Source organism: Lissotriton helveticus, chromosome 11 (assembly GCF_964261635.1).
Source record: "Lissotriton helveticus chromosome 11, aLisHel1.1, whole genome shotgun sequence".
NCBI classification, from domain to species: Eukaryota; Metazoa; Chordata; class Amphibia; order Caudata; family Salamandridae; genus Lissotriton; species Lissotriton helveticus.
This window is the reverse complement of record NC_136072.1, coordinates 93,771,738-93,791,303: the sequence shown is the minus strand read 5'-3', so window position 1 is coordinate 93,791,303 and position 19,566 is coordinate 93,771,738. Positions and strand designations below refer to the sequence as shown.

Genomic DNA, 19,566 nt, shown 5'->3' with positions numbered 1-19,566 from the left:
GTGTGTTGGATGAGCATAAAATAGTTAAATAACTAAGTGACCATTGTTGATGCTACCATAAAATTAAGTAAAATGTATTGTAGCGAATAAATCATATGCAATATTTGAAACACTTTTTACTGTACACTATTACTTAATGCTAATCTCTATCAATATACAAACTAATGAATATGTTTACAGAATGATAAGAGTGAAAACAAAAGTGACAGGTCAATAATTTCTTTGTTGAAACGTGAGCAGCTACAATCGCTCCAATAGAAAATATCAAATTCCTTAGAATTTTAACATAATATAAAATAAAACATTTGCTTTTGGTATCTGGTTTACTCTTAGATCCAGTCGGAGACCTACCTGGTTCGGCATTACAAAAAGGTGCATCAAAACACTGATCTTTCTTGTTAGGACTGTAAAATTATAACTATATAAAAAGTAAAGCAGAAAAGAGTTTCAGAAAAAAGAACATCTCAATAACTGTTTGGATTATAATGCGCAGCATTAGTTCGATGTATACCTCAATTGGTTTTCAGATTGACTACTTCATAAAGAAGTACTGTAATATAAATGCGAAGAAAACGGACAACGTTGCAAATCCGACAACAATGAGGGCTGCAAATTGTTCATCAGTAGGGATTCTGCTCTTCTGTTTCAAATCATCATGACTTCCCAATGCTCCTGCTAGCATGATCTCATTCCGCCTCAACAGAAAAGAAGCCGATGGGCTGAAAGGTCCACTGAGCTCTTGGGATGTATCCAAGCATCGTCGGCATACACACACACGGAATCGGTACTCCATGTTTGTTTGAAGGCCTGAGATTTGGAATGTCGTGTCCTCTCCCTTGTATACCTTAAAAAAAAGTATAAAATTAGCACAAATTAAAGCCATGCTTCATCAAAAGATACACCTCCAAATGCACACAATATACATGTAAATGTCAACATTGAGGTTTACAAACATTGCTTTTGGATACGCTTTATCCCTACAGAATATAAACTCCAATCCCAAACCACACGTAGAGTACATAAAACATTCAAATATCAATATGGGGGGGGGAAGGAAGGACTAATAAGTAAAATCAATATATTGAAAAGGTAAAGATGTACAGCACCTAACACAACAAATCACTGTTGGCTGTATCCAATTTCCCTACCTGATGTACCCATAAAGCCACATTAAGAAGCACATGGAATGCTACAAGTAATTAGGTTTGGCAGCATCTCTACCATTTAACTGCATGTTGGTCGTAACTAGAATTTTACCTTATCATTGGTAGCGGAGTAGAAATAGCAGCAGGTGGCTAACCTTATGCAAATCACTGATATATGGTGTTACTTTATGTGTGAACCTGATTGTTCAGTAAATATAGAATGAGCAATCGCAGTGAAAACAAAAACATGTCCTGTAGTAAACTCATAATTAAAAATAGGTAACTATGAAATACAGCAAAATAAGGGTCAACCCGGGTTCCCATTATAGCCAAGACAGGGGAGCATTTCAGAATGTTTGCATGGGCAGATGTTTGAACACCATAAATCAGCAGTACATCAGCAATGGCCTACAAAGATACAAAAAGAAGCAAAACATTTCCTGCTCAGAGCACTTGGAACATGTAAAATTATACATGCCATCCCAAATCATAGATGCTGCTATAAACATGTGACACTCAATGGTAGAAAGTTGTCCCAAGGTACCCTTCTGTATATTTTCTATAGAATCCACATCTACTGAAAAGGCTCCAACGTGCTTTTGAGTGATAAAGGAAAAAACTTTTTCAAATGTTGTTCATGGTTGTAGAGTGTGTTATTTTAATGTGAAATATGTAGAAAACGGTTTGAGGTTTGGAGGCCTACAGCAGTTCTATTACTGTAAACATTTTTCTGTGTTTAAGCACTGAGCGAAGCAGAGATATGCAATAGAAAGAACTCCCATGCAGTTACTTTCCATCTCCCCGGCCTTTGATTAACGGACTAGCATGACTGTTGCACTTTGTTGGTATTGTTTGCCTTTGTAATCTAGCCTATGTAGGAAACTTGTTGTGCTTGCAATTTCAGATGGGTTCTCTAATCATGGAATTGTGATATTATAGATGTGCATATGCATGGCATATATAGAGGAAGCAACAGGTTTGCAGATGTTTATACCATGCTTTAATTTGGCATGCAGATGACCAGATCATACAGTCCAAATTAAGCAGCTTTGTTGAAATGTATTCCCTTCTATTTTTATGTGGAGCATGTCGGCAATTCTCATCTCATTCTCAAGTTAGTGTTTGAATAGGTCAACATCGCAATTGGAAATTTAAAATATAAATTCCTCCCCGAGGAGTTGATTAACCTCTTCCATGCTCGTGACGGAACCATTCAGTCATGAGTCACGGTTGGGCTGTGCTGATGATGGAATGGTTCCGTCCCGACCACGCCCTCGATTGGAATGTGCAGCACAGGGCTGGAATTCCTGCCGCACGCAAGCGGTTAAGCATTGCATCAGGGATCGAGAGTGGTAAGTTGACCAGCAATACGAATAGGTTAGTTAGAATCATTGTCTGCTACTGTTTCAAACTTTCACATCTTGTTATATCACCAGGCAGTGGCGGCTTCTCCGCTATGCGAAGGAGAATCACCTGCCCTGCCAGCCTCAAAACTGGAAAAATAAAACCATAATAAAAAAGGTTTGTTATCATTTTACATTTCAGGTTCCAAGGGTGGGGTGAGTCTTGAGGGCGGGGCCATTACAAAGGCAGTGATAAGGGGGAGTGGTGGGCACTGCTATCAGTGCAGATGTCGGTTTGGCCTGCCGTCTAAGGATGGGTAAACCGACATGCACACTGAGCTGTCGCCAACCCAGCTGTGCTTCTGGGTTGGAGAAAGCAAGCACAGGTTCCCAGTCTCTCTGAGAGCACAAATTCACGGTGCTCAGGCCAATCCTGCTACGGCTTTCAAGCATGAGAGCAGCGTCAGGATTGGCCGCATGGGAGTCTGGAAGCCTGTGCTGCAACGAGGACACAGAGCAGAATAGCGGCAAGCAAGTTCTTTTTTCCTATTTTTAAAAAAAAAATGTCTTTGTTGTCCATTTTCCCTTCCTCCCCCCACCTCCCCGTTGGCCTTCGCCTCCCGACTTGCCACTCCGCCCACACACTAGCCGCTACTGACCCCAGGTGCCAAAAATAACAATGAAAAATATGTTTCATTTCTGTATATATGTTACTTTTTCCACAATAGCCCAATCAGCACAATAGGAAGTTATGTGAAATGAACATTTGTGCAATTCAAGGACAAGATTGCGTGTAATAGGAAATAACTCTCTATCTTTATACACAGGGATGCAATGAATTTTCTTCTGTTACAACACACTATGGTACCAAAATACACTCTTGAATTTACCTTAAACTAGAATAATCTAAACTGCACCTTTATGTCTAAGTAAGTTCACAGGCTTAAGGCTTGGAGACATATCAGGAAATGACAACCAAATTGCATCAACTGGTAGAAAGTGACAGGAAGTGGTGGATCAGGTGCTGCTAAAGTGCACCAATTGCTGCAATTTAGGAATTTTTGCAATTCGAAAACAAAACACTTCCTTCCATTAGACTACGCTTCTCAGAACACCAAACAGAGCAGTCACGACCACTTTAACCCAGACATTTGTGGATGCATGGGGGAAGCAACAGTTATGCAAACTACACTGGAGAGTGAAACACTAAAGAATGTGAAATAGAGAAGAGACCGAGACCTAAAATCACAACGGTAGGTTTACACAGATCTTATGTTTTGGAAAATCAGGATATTAAAAAAAGATATTTGATTTACCATAGTTTATAGTTATTCAGCAATTTTGGTCTGCCCTCTTGGAGCTAAGTTGAACATTTCTAATCAACAGAACTGGCATGTTTATCTACATTTCCGAAATCTTTGCAAACTAGGTAACACACAAGCATTCTTGTTAATTTTTTCATTTAATGCAGCACCTTCAAACCTTATGTTTAGGAAAATAAATGCAGTACTGTATTACAAATCAACTTCCTCATAATATTCAAGTGACTGGCATATGAGAATTAGATGAGCATTATACACTCAGTACAAAAAAGACACATTCCTCAAGTCAAATGTACAGCGGCAGATGCACAGTTAAGGCTGAGGAGTACCGCCCCACTGCTTTCTGAGCAGTGAATAAACGAAAAATAAAATGATAATAAAACCTATCATTTTATTTATCTTGCAAGGCCTGGTAGTCTGATTCAAGGGTGGGGCCTGGCCATCCTGATTGACACTGGGAGGAGGAGTGCGCTACAAGTGTACATGTCTGTTTGGACAACCGTCTTGGGCCGGCCAAACAGAGATGCACACTTCAGTTTCTGCAACCCAGCTGTATTCCACAGCCGGGTGGAGAAACAGCAGACTCCCTGTGCCTGAGCGAGCGTCAAACCAGACCGCTCAGGCTAATCCAGTGCTAGGTATAGTATGAAAGCAGCATCTGGATTGGATAGGGAGTATATGACGTGTCCCAGGGACTGTTGGGAGTAGGAGAGCAGAGGAGCACGAGGCGCAAGGTGGCCGGCAGCATCAGGTAAGCATTTTATTTATTTATTTATTTGTAAACACCCCGCACACACCTCCCACTTTTGTGTCATACATGAAATGTTAAAACTGACTTCAAATTATTCGAGGTGTGAATAAGGGTTGGTTATCGCAGGATGGCCTAGTTTGGGCTCTAGGCAACAAATGGAAAGTTATCTCACTGAGGTGAACTATGTCATACAGAGGCAGATCCTCAACAGATACGCATGGCCTCAATAGAGACAATTCTCAAGATGATATCAGACTTAACAGAGTCTACAAAGGGACAATGTGTCCATGAAATAATAAAGTAATAATATTTCCTCTTTTCAAGTTTGTCGCTGGTGTTTCTTAAAAAAAACGAAAGAATATGTGCAACTAAATTACTGACGTAAGGAGCCTAACATTTAAAATGTATTATATATATATATATATATATATATATATATATATATATATATATATATATATATATATATATATATATTCCCAAGGTATCCTTCTCTGTTGAAAAAGATGAGGGGACACGGCAGGGCTTCAAAGGAATGCTTTATTTTCTTTTTTCTGGCATGACGCGTTTCGGCGGTAGCCTCATCAGATGCCTCCGTTGTTACAAGTCTCTATGTTTTCTTCTCTATTTATGATGCCCCTCCTCCTAAAGTAGCGTGGGGCTCACCTGCACCCTGGTATATATATATATAACATTTCTGCAGAAAATACAAATCCATGGCTGGGTGATGATTTCCACTTGAAGATTCAGATAAAGATTTCAGATTAAAAATGCTTACCTTTTCTGGGTTCACCTCTTCCTTTTTAAGCTCGCCCAAATAGTTTAGAAGATGTTTACTCTAGAAAGCAGGTATTGGATGTATCCTGGAAAGAGGAGACAGGCATTGTGCTTCCTACCTCTTTTGCACTACTGTTGATAAGCTACCCATTCCTCAACACACTTCAAGAGGATTTAAAATAATGAGAACGGGGTGGGGGGGGCAGTGGGACGCTGAAGGGAATTTTAGAACGTGCTGGGTCTAAAACCTGTAAGTTAGGGTTATCTGATTGGCGGAGTCTTGAACATCGATATAATTAGTAAGGTTGCTCAGGCCAGCCAAAGTGTTCTAAAATGACTGAATGCCATAGTATTTTCTTCAAGACTTTCAAGGGTGTACCAGAGCTCTCAACATAAGAGGGACTGATAGTAACCATGGAAGCATGGAAAATATATTGATAAAGAAAATCTGCCAGTAAAGATGAATTTTATATTTATTTGATTTATCTTAATAACCACTCTATGCCACAGTGAATCACAAGCATTCAGTGATACAATTATGAAATGCAAACCTAAATTAATACAAGAAAATTAAAGAAAGGAGCAAAGAAAGCTTAAACCAAAAACATGGTGACATTGTAGGAGCAATACCAGTTTTACCAATCATGTAGCATTTGTAAGAAAGTGTATGCATGAAATTAAATTACGGGTAAAATCAAATATCATAATTCTTCCCTCTAGGTTAGGAGTGAAGGGGGGCGTGGCTAAGCGCCCGATACGGATGGAAGCTCACGGGTAGCGGCTCCGTTCACACCGGGGTGTACAGGCAGTTAGCGCCCTTCCAACGAGACATGGAGACCAGCATTATGCGTCGGAACTGACCGGGCACATTCCAGGCTAGTTTCTCTTGCCCCAGTGCATCAGCGGTGCTTTAATTCACCGATTTTCGCTCCTGTCGCGGCTCCTCCGGACCGCGACCGCCATTTTGTTTCTTGCCGGTGCCTCCAGCAGCTGCGCGCGACATCGCGCATCTCTCCATCAGCTCACATGGACCCTTCGTGAGGCAGCTTTTCATCACCTCCTGATGATATCTACTCTCAGCTTACACAGGTGACTCCTTCTTAGTTTTGGCACTGATTTCTGGCGCTTACTCCGAACTTTCTCTTCTCCTCAGGCTGGGCGGCCATTTTGTTCTACTTCAGTCTGCGTTATCCCTAACGCCTGAATTCTCACCATTTCAATGGCACAGCGCATTGATAAGACCCCTAAGCGCAACTTTATTAAGAACTCTAAGTTATTTTCAACGTTGGCCACTCTAGAAGCTTCTACAGTCCTATCCGCTGATACTGCGACTGCTGATATGGAGGCCTCTTCTTCTCAGGTGGTAACCAAAACCAATCCAAAAAGGCTGAAGGGAAATCCACCCTCTCCTCCGAACTCCTCCTCCTCTATCTCAATAGAACTGCTCCTTGAAGAAATACGGGCTCTACGTCCATACATGGAAGACACCAATGCCAAGCTGCAAACGCTTACCGACAATTGGTCAAACTTGGACGCTAGGGTCTCCACTGTCGAAAAGGATGTCTCGTCTCTTCAGGAAAAGACGACCAAGGTTGCCCATATGGACCTTCAAATATCTTCTCTTCAAAAACAGGTCGAAGATCTTGAAAATAGAAACAGACGCAATAACCTACGTCTTTACGGCCTGAAAGAGGAAAGTGAGGGGAGTGATCCTATTGGCTTCTTCCAGTCTTTTCTCCCCAAGCTGTTGCACCTACCTGAAGGCACCCTCCTCAACATTCAACGTGCCCACAGACTTGGACGACTCCCCTCCTCTACTTCGCCCTCAACTAAACCCAGGGGTGTGATAATGTACTTCCTTGAATACACGGACTTATTGAAGGTCCTCTTAGCCGCCAAAGCATCTCCACGCATTACTTGGTCAGGATCCACTTTATTCTTCGCTCAAGATTACGCTAAATCTACTGCTGCCCGCCGCAAAGCCTTCCTTGATATGCACCCAGACCTCCGTTCCATTGGAGCAAGATATGGACTTTTCCACCCTTGCCTATTTAAAGTTACCTACAACAACAAGACTACTACTTATGAGGACCCTGTGCGACTTCGTAGTTTCCTGAATTCTTGTGGTTCTGCAGGCATGGAGTTCTCCAACCCCTCTTCAGTGTTTCCTCCTTGACTCTTGTTGTTGCCTCCACTGATTTTTTCCTGTCACCTGGTTCATTGCTCTCTTATAATTGCTTAGAACCATGTTCTCAGCCCTTTTCTCAAGTTTAAATATTGTTTTCTCTGATTATTTGTTACAGTTCTTATATTTGTCATTATGATATTGGTTTGTGCTCTTGGTCTTGGTTTTTGTTATTCTCTAACCCCACTGTTCTCCTTTTTTCCTCAGATTGTTGACAGCGCTCCGTCGTGTTTTTCTCCGGTGGGACTCCCCGCTGTCCTGTGTGCTAGCCCTCCGTTGGTTGGTCTTACCCCCCCCTCGCCACCTCCGTACTGTTCCCCCCTTGTTCTGTTGTTGACCGTTTTTCCCCTCCGATACTCCTAGTAAGTACCTTCCCTACATCACATTGTGCTATGTTAACATTTATCGCATTTGTTCTCTTTCTTTTTGTATCCTTCTTCCTTTATTCCACTATGTTCTCGTCATTCCCGCTCAGACCGTTTTCCACTCTTCTTCTCATCCCTTCTCTTCTCCTCCTTAGTGTTCTATGGTGTTATATTATCCCTCACGTTCTTTTTCTGTATTCTCCTACCATTTTACTTCGTTTATCCTTTCGACTTATTCTGTATCTCTTTTCATGTCATCTCTCCACAGTACTTTTTACTTGTCTCCTACGGTTTTTTTCCTTTGCTGCTTTCTCTCTCCCCCAGTCTGCTATTATCTTCTTACCACGATTTACTCATTTTCTCACAATGTTCTTCTTCTTCATGGTACTCCCTGTCAATGTTCTCCTTCTTATCTTCTTTTTCGAGCATTTTTATCTTTTCTTCTCTTGTTTCTCCCTTCTCATATTTTATGAGGCTTTCTTATGTTTCCTGCTTATACTTTCCCTTCTTAATTGTTCTTGATGTCAGTGCGCATTGTTTATTGGAACGTTAAAGGTTTAAATTCGCCCATTAAGAGGCAAAAGATCCTTTCCCATTTAGGTAAATTGAATGTTGATGTCGCCTTTCTACAAGAAACCCATTTATCTGATATTGAGGCTGCTAAACTCCAAAGAGGTTGGGTGGAAAAGGTTTTATCAGCTCCTGGTGATGGCAAAAGAAATGGTGTTGTTTTGTTAATTCGTAAGTCCTTTTCTCATTCTGTATTGCACACCGACTCTGACCCTGACGGCAGATGGTTATTTGTTAAACTTTCCTCAAAAGGTGTCCCTTTTTCCCTGCTTAATGTCTATGCCCCCACAGGTGGGAATCCTGTTTTCTGGAGTGCGTTTGCCTCTCGTATTACTGAATGTATTGATGAAAATTTCATATTAGCAGGCGACTGCAACTTACCATTAGATCCCTTTTTAGACAGGCACTCCAAATCTTTTTTTGTTCCTAACAAATCCCACAAGCTTTTTACACACGCCATATCTCAACATAAACTAATTGATGCCTGGCGATTATGTAACCCAACCAGTAAAGAATTTACATTCTACTCCCCGGTTCATCATTCCCAATCACGTATTGACTATATTTTCCTTTCTCATCATTTATCCCAATCCCTTACCCAAGCTGAGATAGGCCCCATTGTATTCTCTGATCACGCCCCAGTTCTAATTAACATTGACATTTTACCCAAACTCACCGGTCCCAAAAGATGGCGTTTCAACAATACCCTCCTTCTTGATCCCAAATTTACTGCCTCCTTTATTGAGTTTACTACCGAATTTTTTGTCATTAACGACACTCCCTCCTTAGCCACTCACACTATTTGGGATGCTTACAAAGCTGCAGCTAGAGACTTTATCCTCAGACATGTCGCCACAAAGCGTAAACTTGCCCGTAAACGTACCAATGATCTTTTATCTCAGATCAAAGTTCTAGAACACTCCTTTTATACCTCTCACACCCAGGAAAGTTTGACGGCTCTTGTTAATGCGAAAATGAACTATAACAAACAGTCTACTGATGATGCATCGTTGTACTTATTGAAATCCAGTTCGAAATTTTATGGTGGGAAGAATAAGGCGGGGAAAGTTCTTGCTAATTATTTGAAAGTTAAACAAAACAAATTGAATATTGAGTCTGTTTTTGATGTTAATTCAATCCTGCAACATAAAGATGCTGATATTTTGGAGGAATTTTCTCGCTTCTATTCTACACTTTACTCTTCTGGAACTCAACCCTCTGATCACTCTATTTCCACTTTCTTTACAAGCATTCAACCTCCCTCCAACTTTCCTGTTGATCTAGCCTCTCTTGAAACTCCCCTTACCATTCGCGAATTACATAACGCACTTCATTCCCTTAAGAAGGACAAAGCCCCCGGACCAGATGGTTTTACTGTCGAATTTTATCAACACTTTGCCACCCTTTTGTTACCCAAACTACTTCACCTTCTTGATTCCTTCCAAACCAGTGGTGCTTCCTCGGGCACTTTTTCAGATGCTTATATTTGCATTACACCAAAGGAGGGGAAGGACATTCAACACTGTAAGAATTACAGACCGATATCACTTGTCAACATCGATTACAAAATATATGCCAAATCTTTAGCCATCAGATTAGATTCTTTTCTCCCAGATCTCCTTGGCCCTGAACAATCAGGATTTGTTAAGGGTCGCTTCATTTCCGATAACACCAGACTCCTCTTTAATGTTCTGTCTAAGTCATCACGCTTTAGTAATTCCCTAGCCGCAATCGCCCTAGATGCCGAGAAGGCATTCGACAGGGTAGAATGGTCATTCCTTTTCTCCGCATTAAAATGGTTTGGGCCTAATTTTATTTCCCTCATCTCCTTTCTTTATGCAAACCCTAGAGCAGCGGTCTGTGCCAAGGGTCTCATTTCCTCATTTTTTAGCCTTGGTAGAGGCGTTAGGCAAGGCTGTCCTCTCTCCCCCTTTCTCTTTAACCTTGCTCTAGAACCTTTTTTATCTAAGTTACGTCAAAACCCAAACATTCATGGCTTCCCTCTTTCTCACTCAATCAAGTTAGCTGCCTATGCAGACGACATTTTACTCTTCATTTCGAACCCATCGGTATCCATCCCAGCTTTCCTCGCCGAAGTTAACGTATACTCCCATCTTTCTGGTTATAAACTGAACAACGATAAATGCGAAATTTTACCCCTCACCAAATTCACCTTCAAGCCTGATTTTGCGGCATCTAATTTCAAATGGAGTCCGTCCAATATAAAATACCTCGGCTTGCATATTACTCCTTCTATCTCAGATACTATCTCACTATGCCTTACTAAATGTACTCAGAAGATATCTGACCTCACCTCCAGGTGGCATCCCCTATATCTTTCCTGGTGGGGCCGCCTTGATACTATTAAGATGATGCTCTCCCCAATTGTCCTTTATACCATTTCTAATATTCCTGTTTCCATCCCTGCCAAATTTTTTGCTAAACTAAATACCACCTTATCCTCCTTTTTATGGTCTGGAAAGAAACCGCGCATGTCTCTATCAAGACTACGTCTCCCCAAATCGGAAGGCGGGGTTAATTTCCCAAATTTTCCCGCTTATCATAAAGCCTTCCTCCTGAAACAGGCCGCTATCTGGCTTAAAGATCCTACCGAACCTCTTCCCCTTTGGGCTGAACTTGAACACCTTTCTCTTTCTCCCTTTTCCTTTGCCGAGTATCTCTCCTTTTCCCGCAAACCCCAATTCTTGTCCACTCCAATTCACAAATACACTGCGAAACTACTTTTTGCCCCTGCTCCACCTCCTCCCTCCTCAATCACTGAACTTCTCAACACCACGATTTGGTATAATAATAGCATTCTTATCAAACTGAAACCTTTCTACTGGAAAACTTGGAGGCAACGAGGTTTAATCTGGGTTTCCCAACTCTTTACTGGATCTATCTTCATACCTTTTCCTGTTCTAAGTCGGATCTTCTCTCTCCCTTCCTCCTTTGTCCACAAGTACATCTTACTCAAGAATGCAGTTATGTCTGTCTATGACTCCCTCTCTCATTCTGCTTCACCTGCGATCTCTACTACTCCAATTTCTTCTCTACACTCCCAACTGCGCTCCAACCCTTCAGCGTCTTCCATTTATCATTCCTTCCATAACCCTCCATCACCTCGGCCTAAAACCACGGTGGAGGAGCAGTGGGAATCTGAACTCGTTGTATCTTGATCCACCTCCTTGTGGGATAAAATATGGACTAAGCTTCGCAAGTCCTCCAGAGTTGCCTCTCTCACACAAACACTTTTCTTCCTTTACAACCGACTCCTTTACACGCCATCTCTCCTTCACAAAAGATTCCCTGCGATTCCGGACCTCTGTTGGTCTTGCTCCGCCCCCAATGCCACGCTCTTTCATATGCTTTTCCTATGTCCTCTCACGCACGCATTTTGGACTAAATTATGGGTTCAAATCAATTCTATCTTCCAGACTTCTATCCCCTTCTCTCTCACTGACATTTTCCTTGGCTCACTTTCACCTTCCTGGACTGAAGTTGAAACAAATGTTCATATTATCGATTTGTTACTGGCTGTTGCGTTTCAACAGATTACTGTTAACTGGAAAATTTCCGAAGGTATTACTTTCAAAGCATGGTGGTTCAATGTATGTTATAATCACAGACTGGACACTGCATTTGTCTATCCCATTACCCTGGCCCCGAAAAGACATGCGTTATGGCTTCCTGTCACCCTTTATCTGGATGTTTGTGCCAAACGCTCTTCTCACTTACCCCCATTTCAGCAAGAGGTTTCGAAACCCCCCTGAATCACCTTTTGTTCCTTCTTTTTCTCTAGTATTTAGTTTCCCGCATCCATTTGCATTGCTTCCCATGTTACAAAGCCTCTTCGAGTGTACACTTTACACTTCCAGCCTCATTCACTTTTTATTTTCCTTTTTCTTTTTCTCTCCCTGCATTCCTTATCTTATGATATTTATTGTGATAACCTAGTTTATTATCCTTTTTGATGATGTTGTATTTCATTTCGCTCTTTGTAATAACAATTTTGTTTCTCCTAATAAAATTCTACTTGAACTTAAAAAAAAGGTTAGGAGTGAACAAGAAAACCAACAACAACAGTCTGCTGTTGTGGTGTCACGGAGCCCCTTATAGATGCCAACTTGCTATCAGGAACCCCCTGAGAAATGGACCTACGGATGAGGGAGGATCACATAGCCCACTGACCGCAAACAGCTTTGGTGCATCAGAGCCCCAAGATCCAGATAGTAGACTTGGTCCCACAGAGAAGCACCAAGGAACCCTTGACACCACCCTTTGTCAAATTAGATGAATTTGCATCCTCACCCACACTTGACCACAACTTCTCATAATGGAGAAAGTGAAGAGTGGGGGTAGACACGCAAAGGGCAAAAGAATGTATCTTGTACTCTCCACTTCCTCCTAAATAAACCAAGTCTAATATATGATGATGCTGTTTCTTTGTTGCACTGTTTCCAATAAATCACAGTATCGCCCATTGACCGACTTAGATGCCTATGGACTGAAAAATATGAATAGAAAACACCAACATAGCCGTATGCCACAAAAAACATGAGCTTTAAAGTTCCCATCTACTATTTCCATTAATTAACCATGGATATGCAATTTGCATAGACTGGTTTCTGAATGGGAATGCAATTTACAAACAACTTAAGTACTAATAGGTTACATAACAAATTGTACAGTTGAAGAGGTTGCAAAACAACCTGCCTACTGAACACTCATTAGTCCGGTCGAATGCAGCGGTGATTGCCTGTGATGGACAGTAGGACTCTGTCCCTACATTTGCTTTCCCAAATGGAAAAAGTAAAAAAACAGAGAGAAAAAAACAGCCAGTGCCCATTAGAGGGAAAGACGCTACTTGAAGAAATATTTTTCGTCTGGAAAATGCTTTTGATAACTGGCAGTGACCATCTGGACCACTGCCAGCTCCCCCATGGCCACCTAAATCACACACAAAGAGGAAACTAGCCCACCGAGACAGCTTCACCTTTACAAATAAATCACCACCCCAACTTGAGGCCAGAAATTGCCAATGGTCACAGTTGTAGTCACAAACCACTAATACACTGCTTTAGGAATTGCAAATAGATGGGGGAGGCTTCTACGCCCCCCAATTTGTGATTCATTACTGGTCAAAAAAGCCTTCTTATGAGTCAGAAAGACTTTTCTGAGTTGGACCTGGGCTTTTGCACAGTGTGAAAAGTTCTTTTGTGGTTGCAAACCCTTTGATTTTGCTCTGAAAAATGGGTTGTTCAGGTGAAGCAAAGCATGTTCTCCTCCTGACATTTCTAATAAATTGTAATCAAGCTTAACTTCCCACACCATTACTATATACATACTGTACAATAAATGATTTCCAAATGAAGGACCTTAATCACAAGGCTGACATAGATGGCCGCCTCTCTCTCCTTTTTGATACTATTTCATACATGAGCAGTAATAGAAAAAGTGTTTTTCAAGTGAAATGTGTGTGAACAATGTGAGGTTTCAGTCACTGGTTACCATGAATGCTTATCTTTTAAAATTCATTGAAGGCAGTGTATACGTGGGTGATCAGTTCTTTGAAGGTTTCCTGACGGCTAACATCTTTCTCAGTTCTTCTTACTGCTCTGTATGCTAATGATAGCCAATATAAAGCAATTCCATCTAATGTCACACAACACCCACATGGTGGATTATTAGCAGTCTGCTTTGTAATTTAAAATAAAGAGGCAGCTCATGAATTTTTATGAATTTTGAAGCTGAACTTTACTTTTCAGCAATAAAAAAACTTTAAACCTATTGTTGACAGATGATATAAGGAGTGATTCATGAAGTGATTTCACTACATGGCAAATACAAATGTATGAAATAAAATAAAAAACTAAGAGGAGTAACTGAAATCTCTGTTATGGTACATTTTGAAACCCTACTCCGCGGCCCACTGCTCCAGACCTCATTTGATGTCACAGATTGCAAGACTAGTGACACCACTTATCACATCTACAACATCAGTAAGAAAGCATTTAATAAAAGTAGGAAAGGAGGACTATTAACACCTTAACCGTGGCAGCAATTCCGCCGCGGTGCAGGCGTTCTAATGAGTGGGCGGGGCTGCGACGGCCGTTGGCCGTTCCCAGCACTGGGGAGGGAGCACGGAAGGGGTTAATGTCAGCCTCAATGTCTTATAAAATAGAGAGAAGAAAGTGCACAGCCAGGCCATGTCCACATGGAATAAAATAACTTTGGACACAGCTTTTTTCCACATCCAGTGCACTACCGGCATACCATTTGATATAACATCTTTATTTCCACAGCCAGGAAACAGAATTGGAGAAGAAAATTAGTTTGCAACTTCTGTGATGTCATGGATAATGTCAATGTTGAAATAGAATGTAACGTCTCCAATTATGTCATTACTTGTACCATTTGCAATGTAGTTGTGTATAGATCGCTAGCTAGCGGTCTATATCCGGGTTCTCCAAAGTCGGTCCTGGAGGGCCGGATCCATGTCAGATTTTTAGCATATCCCCATTTAGGTAAATGTAGTTATCTTAAAAACAGTTATCTTAAAAATCTGGCATGGATATGGCCCTCCAGGACCGACTTTGGAGAGCCCTAGTGCATATCCTCATTGCTGTCGTAGTAGGAAAAGATTACCACAGCTTTCTGCTCTAGATATACCTATTTAGGTATACACAGAAAGCTGTATTTCCACTTGCCAGTCTGTGAAATGGAGAAATATATTCAGTGTCAGTGACAAATTAAATGAGGTCAACAGTGGTGTGAAATGTAATGCCAGTCGCGATGTCATCTGCTGATCCAGACATCAAAGGCTGCTATAATTTCTCTGTCAGCACTGCTTGCAGAGAAGGCCTGCAGTTTGTTATCATCTATAAGTCTCTACAGAGGAAGGATTTATGAAGACGCAAGGCTGTTCTTTCTCTGCCAATCAAATGATGGGTAATAGGGCAAGCATGTGTGTCTTCAGTAATTTTTGTGATGTCGTCTATGGTGATGTAAGATCATTGATATCATTTGTGAGGTCATCTTCGACATCCTCTGTGAGGTCATGAGCCGTACATTGGAGGCGAGGGGAGGTTATGGTTGTGCAATGCCTAGTGCTTGACGGACAAGTACAGATGTCAATGGCGCCAGAGAGGTATGTGGCATGATATCAGAAGTGGGGAGTCTGTGCATTAGGGTATTGAGATGCTTGCTAGCTGATTTAGCTGAGGTTAACATGGTAGGGAGATGAATGCCCTAATCCATAGATAATTTGAAAGTGAAGTGCTATGTCATAATGCTTTATCGCACCACTGATTATCAAAGATAAGAGCTCGTAGAAGGTGGCAGTAAACATTTGTCACACCAATTATTTATAGCTGGGTATCTGTAATCAACGTTTGCATTAAAAAGCACAATTCTGTAAGTCTGAATGAATAATAATAATTCTTTAATCTGACTTATTGATCTCAGTTATGTTAACTACATAGCTATTGGTGCGTCTACAACATAGCATTCACCAGGAAATGGCTAGTTGGCAGGCAATATCCGCTAAGGCTGGTACTTAGAGATATGGTGAATTTTTAGTGTAAGTCCAAACATCAGATGATCTATAAGCTGTTTGATTGGGAGACATCCAGAGCTCTGCATGTATGTGTTTTTTTAGACAATAAGGAACTATAGGTGCAGAAAAGAGTGGTCTAGAGATATAACGGCAGATACATTTAGCCGGAAATAGCATCTTAATGGAGAAGGTCATTATGTACCAAACAGAGAGATTTATACTAAATTCTCTTCACAACTGGTAACCAGATAAGGGAATGGACAATAAGGGTGATGTCCACTGTGACATGGTCCATAAGGTGTTGTACCCTTTGCAATTCTAATATTATGTATTTGAGGGATATTAAAGAACTGTTCGCAGGTCCAGCCGTGAAAAGACAAACACAATTGCTGAACTTAAAAGTTCAAACTCAGAAATTTAAATATTTGTCTTTGAGGATATGGTAAATGGAAGAAGATAGCTTTTAGCAAGCTAGGTACTTTTGATTTACCATTGTTAAGCCTGCATCAAACGGGGACATACGTTTTTAAGATGAGACACTTCTTTTGCAAAGTACATAGCGGGACATCTAACCGCTATGATTTTGGTTTTACTGGAGTTCCTTTTCAGAGAGTTGTCTTGCATCTACTGATCAATAGCTGACAAACAAGACTTAAGATAGTTAGTCTTCTATAGCGTGGACCACTGGATTATCCACAATATCTGTGTATCATAAGTGGACCCGTACAACCAGAGCTGCGTGAGAGTACCATTTCTATCAATGGGGCCAGCTACATAATAGTGTATGTTGTAGACAACCCTGAACCCTATACACAATGGACTGGGTGGGTTGAGAATATACACCTTCCACTTGATGCCTGTTTACAGAAAGGATCACATCCAATCGGTTACTAGACTTTGAATCAGAGAGCTTTCACAGAAATTTGATACGGCTGACAGTGTAAAATACCACCAACATTACAACTGAAGTGATATCAACACAGCTCACCCCTCCAATCAATTGTCAGAGTAAAAAATTATTTATTCAGGAAATATTTCATAACCACCAAAAATAACGTAGCAAAATGCAATAAAATAGTTAGATAAAAATCAAATCAAATACAGTCAACATGCATATCCGTTAAGGTTATCCTAATCCTTATAGCACCGTTTATAAAACTTTGACAGCAGATCATATAGGAATGGATGGCAGAGACTGAAGAAATTAATGAGCAGGCCTACTCTGTTTAAAATGCATTCCAAATTGTTTTAAAAACTAAGCTCTAAGCGATTTAGAACTCTCGCATAAAAAGTCCAGATGTAAGGTGCTTTGAGCAGACATAACATCACATGGACAAGATGTATTTCCTTTCAACCAAGACATAGGGTGTACCACCATGAAGTGAATTGCAACAAGGTGAAATTGGGTTAAAATGCAGCATTGTTGACTATTAAAAACATGCAAGAAATGAAATTGCAGGCCTTGACTAGCAGTGATTAGAGCATGTGCTGCTACAGTTCGTTTAATACTTTAACGTTGGTCCCCAGCCACACTTGTCAGGGCTTCCAAGTTCTGTTCAAGATCAGATTTTGTGAATTTTAGGGAACTCCAGTATAAGGAGGATCTACACTTAAACTGGCACATTTTAGATTGTCTCTTATTGGACAAAGGAGCCCAGATTACATGGCTTCAATACACCAAGAAGTCTGTTATTGAACGGGGTCATCCTGGTCTTTTCTAGGAGTACCTGGGCATAGTGTGAAATGATCTTGTTTGGGTTAAGAAAGCTTTCTCTCAGAGGGTGGCAGCCGAATGGGAAAATTCCGCCTTGGCCAAGCATTCGTACCGTGAATATGTCCTTGGCAAATCTGTTCTGGGTATGGAAACTTCTCTCCAAAGGGATATGCCTAATGTGCATCGACGATTTCAGACATTTTTTAGACTAAATATGTTTCATCAGCTTGTATTCCCTAAAGGGGTTGTTTGGTTTACACAATCTAACTTGCCTTTTTGCACATGTGATATGTACCTATATGCACATAGTACTTTCGTGTCCCAAGTTTTCTGCCCTTCTACATACATTTTCAAGGCCTCTTCTGATTGCTGGAAATTTCAAACAGGTTAAACCCGCTTATCTTTTACTACAGTGTTTGGATACACCCAAGATTTGCTTGTTTGTTTGCACATTGTTTGCTTGGGGTTTTATGCAGAGGTCGTTAATACTTTATTTGGCTGGTTATATTACCGGAACTGAATTGTAAACCTTGTGATTTTAATGATATTTGATCTTTTTAATATGGCTGGCTTGGCTTATACTTAATCTATCATGTTTATGTATCTTGGCAATATTTTCATGTTGTTTAATTATTTGCTCCTATTTTTATGATGTACACTTGTATGTACTAAAATCGAATAATAGCATTATTGAATGATTGCCCATTGTAAAGCTATACAATCGCATAACCCCAAATACTAGAACCATAGTTAGCGGCCAAGATGCTTCTGCTGTTATAGACTGTAAGCATTTCCTGGACTGGCCTGTAGTCCAGTATTGAAGAAAACCAAAATACAGTTCTGGGCGTCTTTGTTAGTTGTGGTGTCTTTAACCGTATTTGGGGGAAGGGTGGGTCCACTTTCCCTGGTTATCAAATAGGACTTTGAGGTATTTAAAAGTAGGGAATTTCGACATAACAGTATTTTTAACAACACATTGTCTGACTTTAGGGTTTTCTTTCCCACAAAACATAAAATAGGTCTTTCCTAGATTAAATTTTAGTTTCAAATTATCAATGTACGTACTATATGAATCAAGCAATTGCTGAAGCCCATTAGCAGTATGGGCCAAAAGGACTGCATTATTTGCATTTAATAGGGTGTCAGTTGGGAGCCAATCTTGAGCAAGTCATTAGAAATTTACAATAGAGCTTGTTCAAAACCGTTTACATACAAAGTCAATACAAATGGGGCCAGTACACACCCTTGGTTCGATTTCTTCTGCAAATTAAAAGCACTGATACACTCGTCTCCTGGCCCAAAGCGGACCCTGGGTATAACATTTTGATAAAGTTGATAAAGTTGACTTAAAATGTGTATAATTTGCAGTTCACCCACCATGGTATGCATGATCTGCCAGAGTTGTACGTGATTAGCACTGTCTAATGCACTACACTGGCAATACAAATGTACAACTAAGATCCCTGAATGCCTGTCATGGGTAGCTCCATGTTAAGACATTATTCTCAAGTGACCAGACCCTTCCTAAAACCATACTGCAAGTCAGAAATGATACAATACTCCTCAGCCTAACATTGCAGTCACTCCAACAATGATGTCTCCAGTGAAATCAGACGACTCCACTGGTTACCCGTTAAGAAATGAGTGCTGTTTAAATCCCTCTGTCTGGTATACAAAGCCCTACAAGGCACAGGACCCAACCACCTGAAGTGACAATTTCAGTGGTATGTGCCCAAAAGCACTCTCCACTCTCTTTGAGCAAAATTGGTGACAGTACCATCCTCAAAAAAGGCCAGGTGGGGAGGCAGAAGTTTTGATGCTGGTGTGGCAAAGGCC

The 19,566-nt window shown here is 40.8% G+C and overlaps 1 protein-coding gene across 5 annotated transcripts in view; it reads right to left on the bottom strand.

Moving 5' to 3' along the window:
* Positions 1 to 382: 382 nt before the first annotated feature.
* Positions 383 to 19,566, bottom strand: part of FNDC3B (fibronectin type III domain containing 3B) — a 539,535-nt gene continuing 520,351 nt past the window's right edge. For all 5 annotated transcript variants that reach the window (XM_078665981.1, XM_078665983.1, XM_078665982.1 and 2 more), the window contains one exon: positions 383 to 844. In XM_078665981.1, the coding sequence (XP_078522107.1) occupies positions 533 to 844 (312 nt within the window). In that variant the 3' untranslated portion in view covers positions 383 to 532. The remainder of the gene's footprint in view (positions 845 to 19,566) is intronic.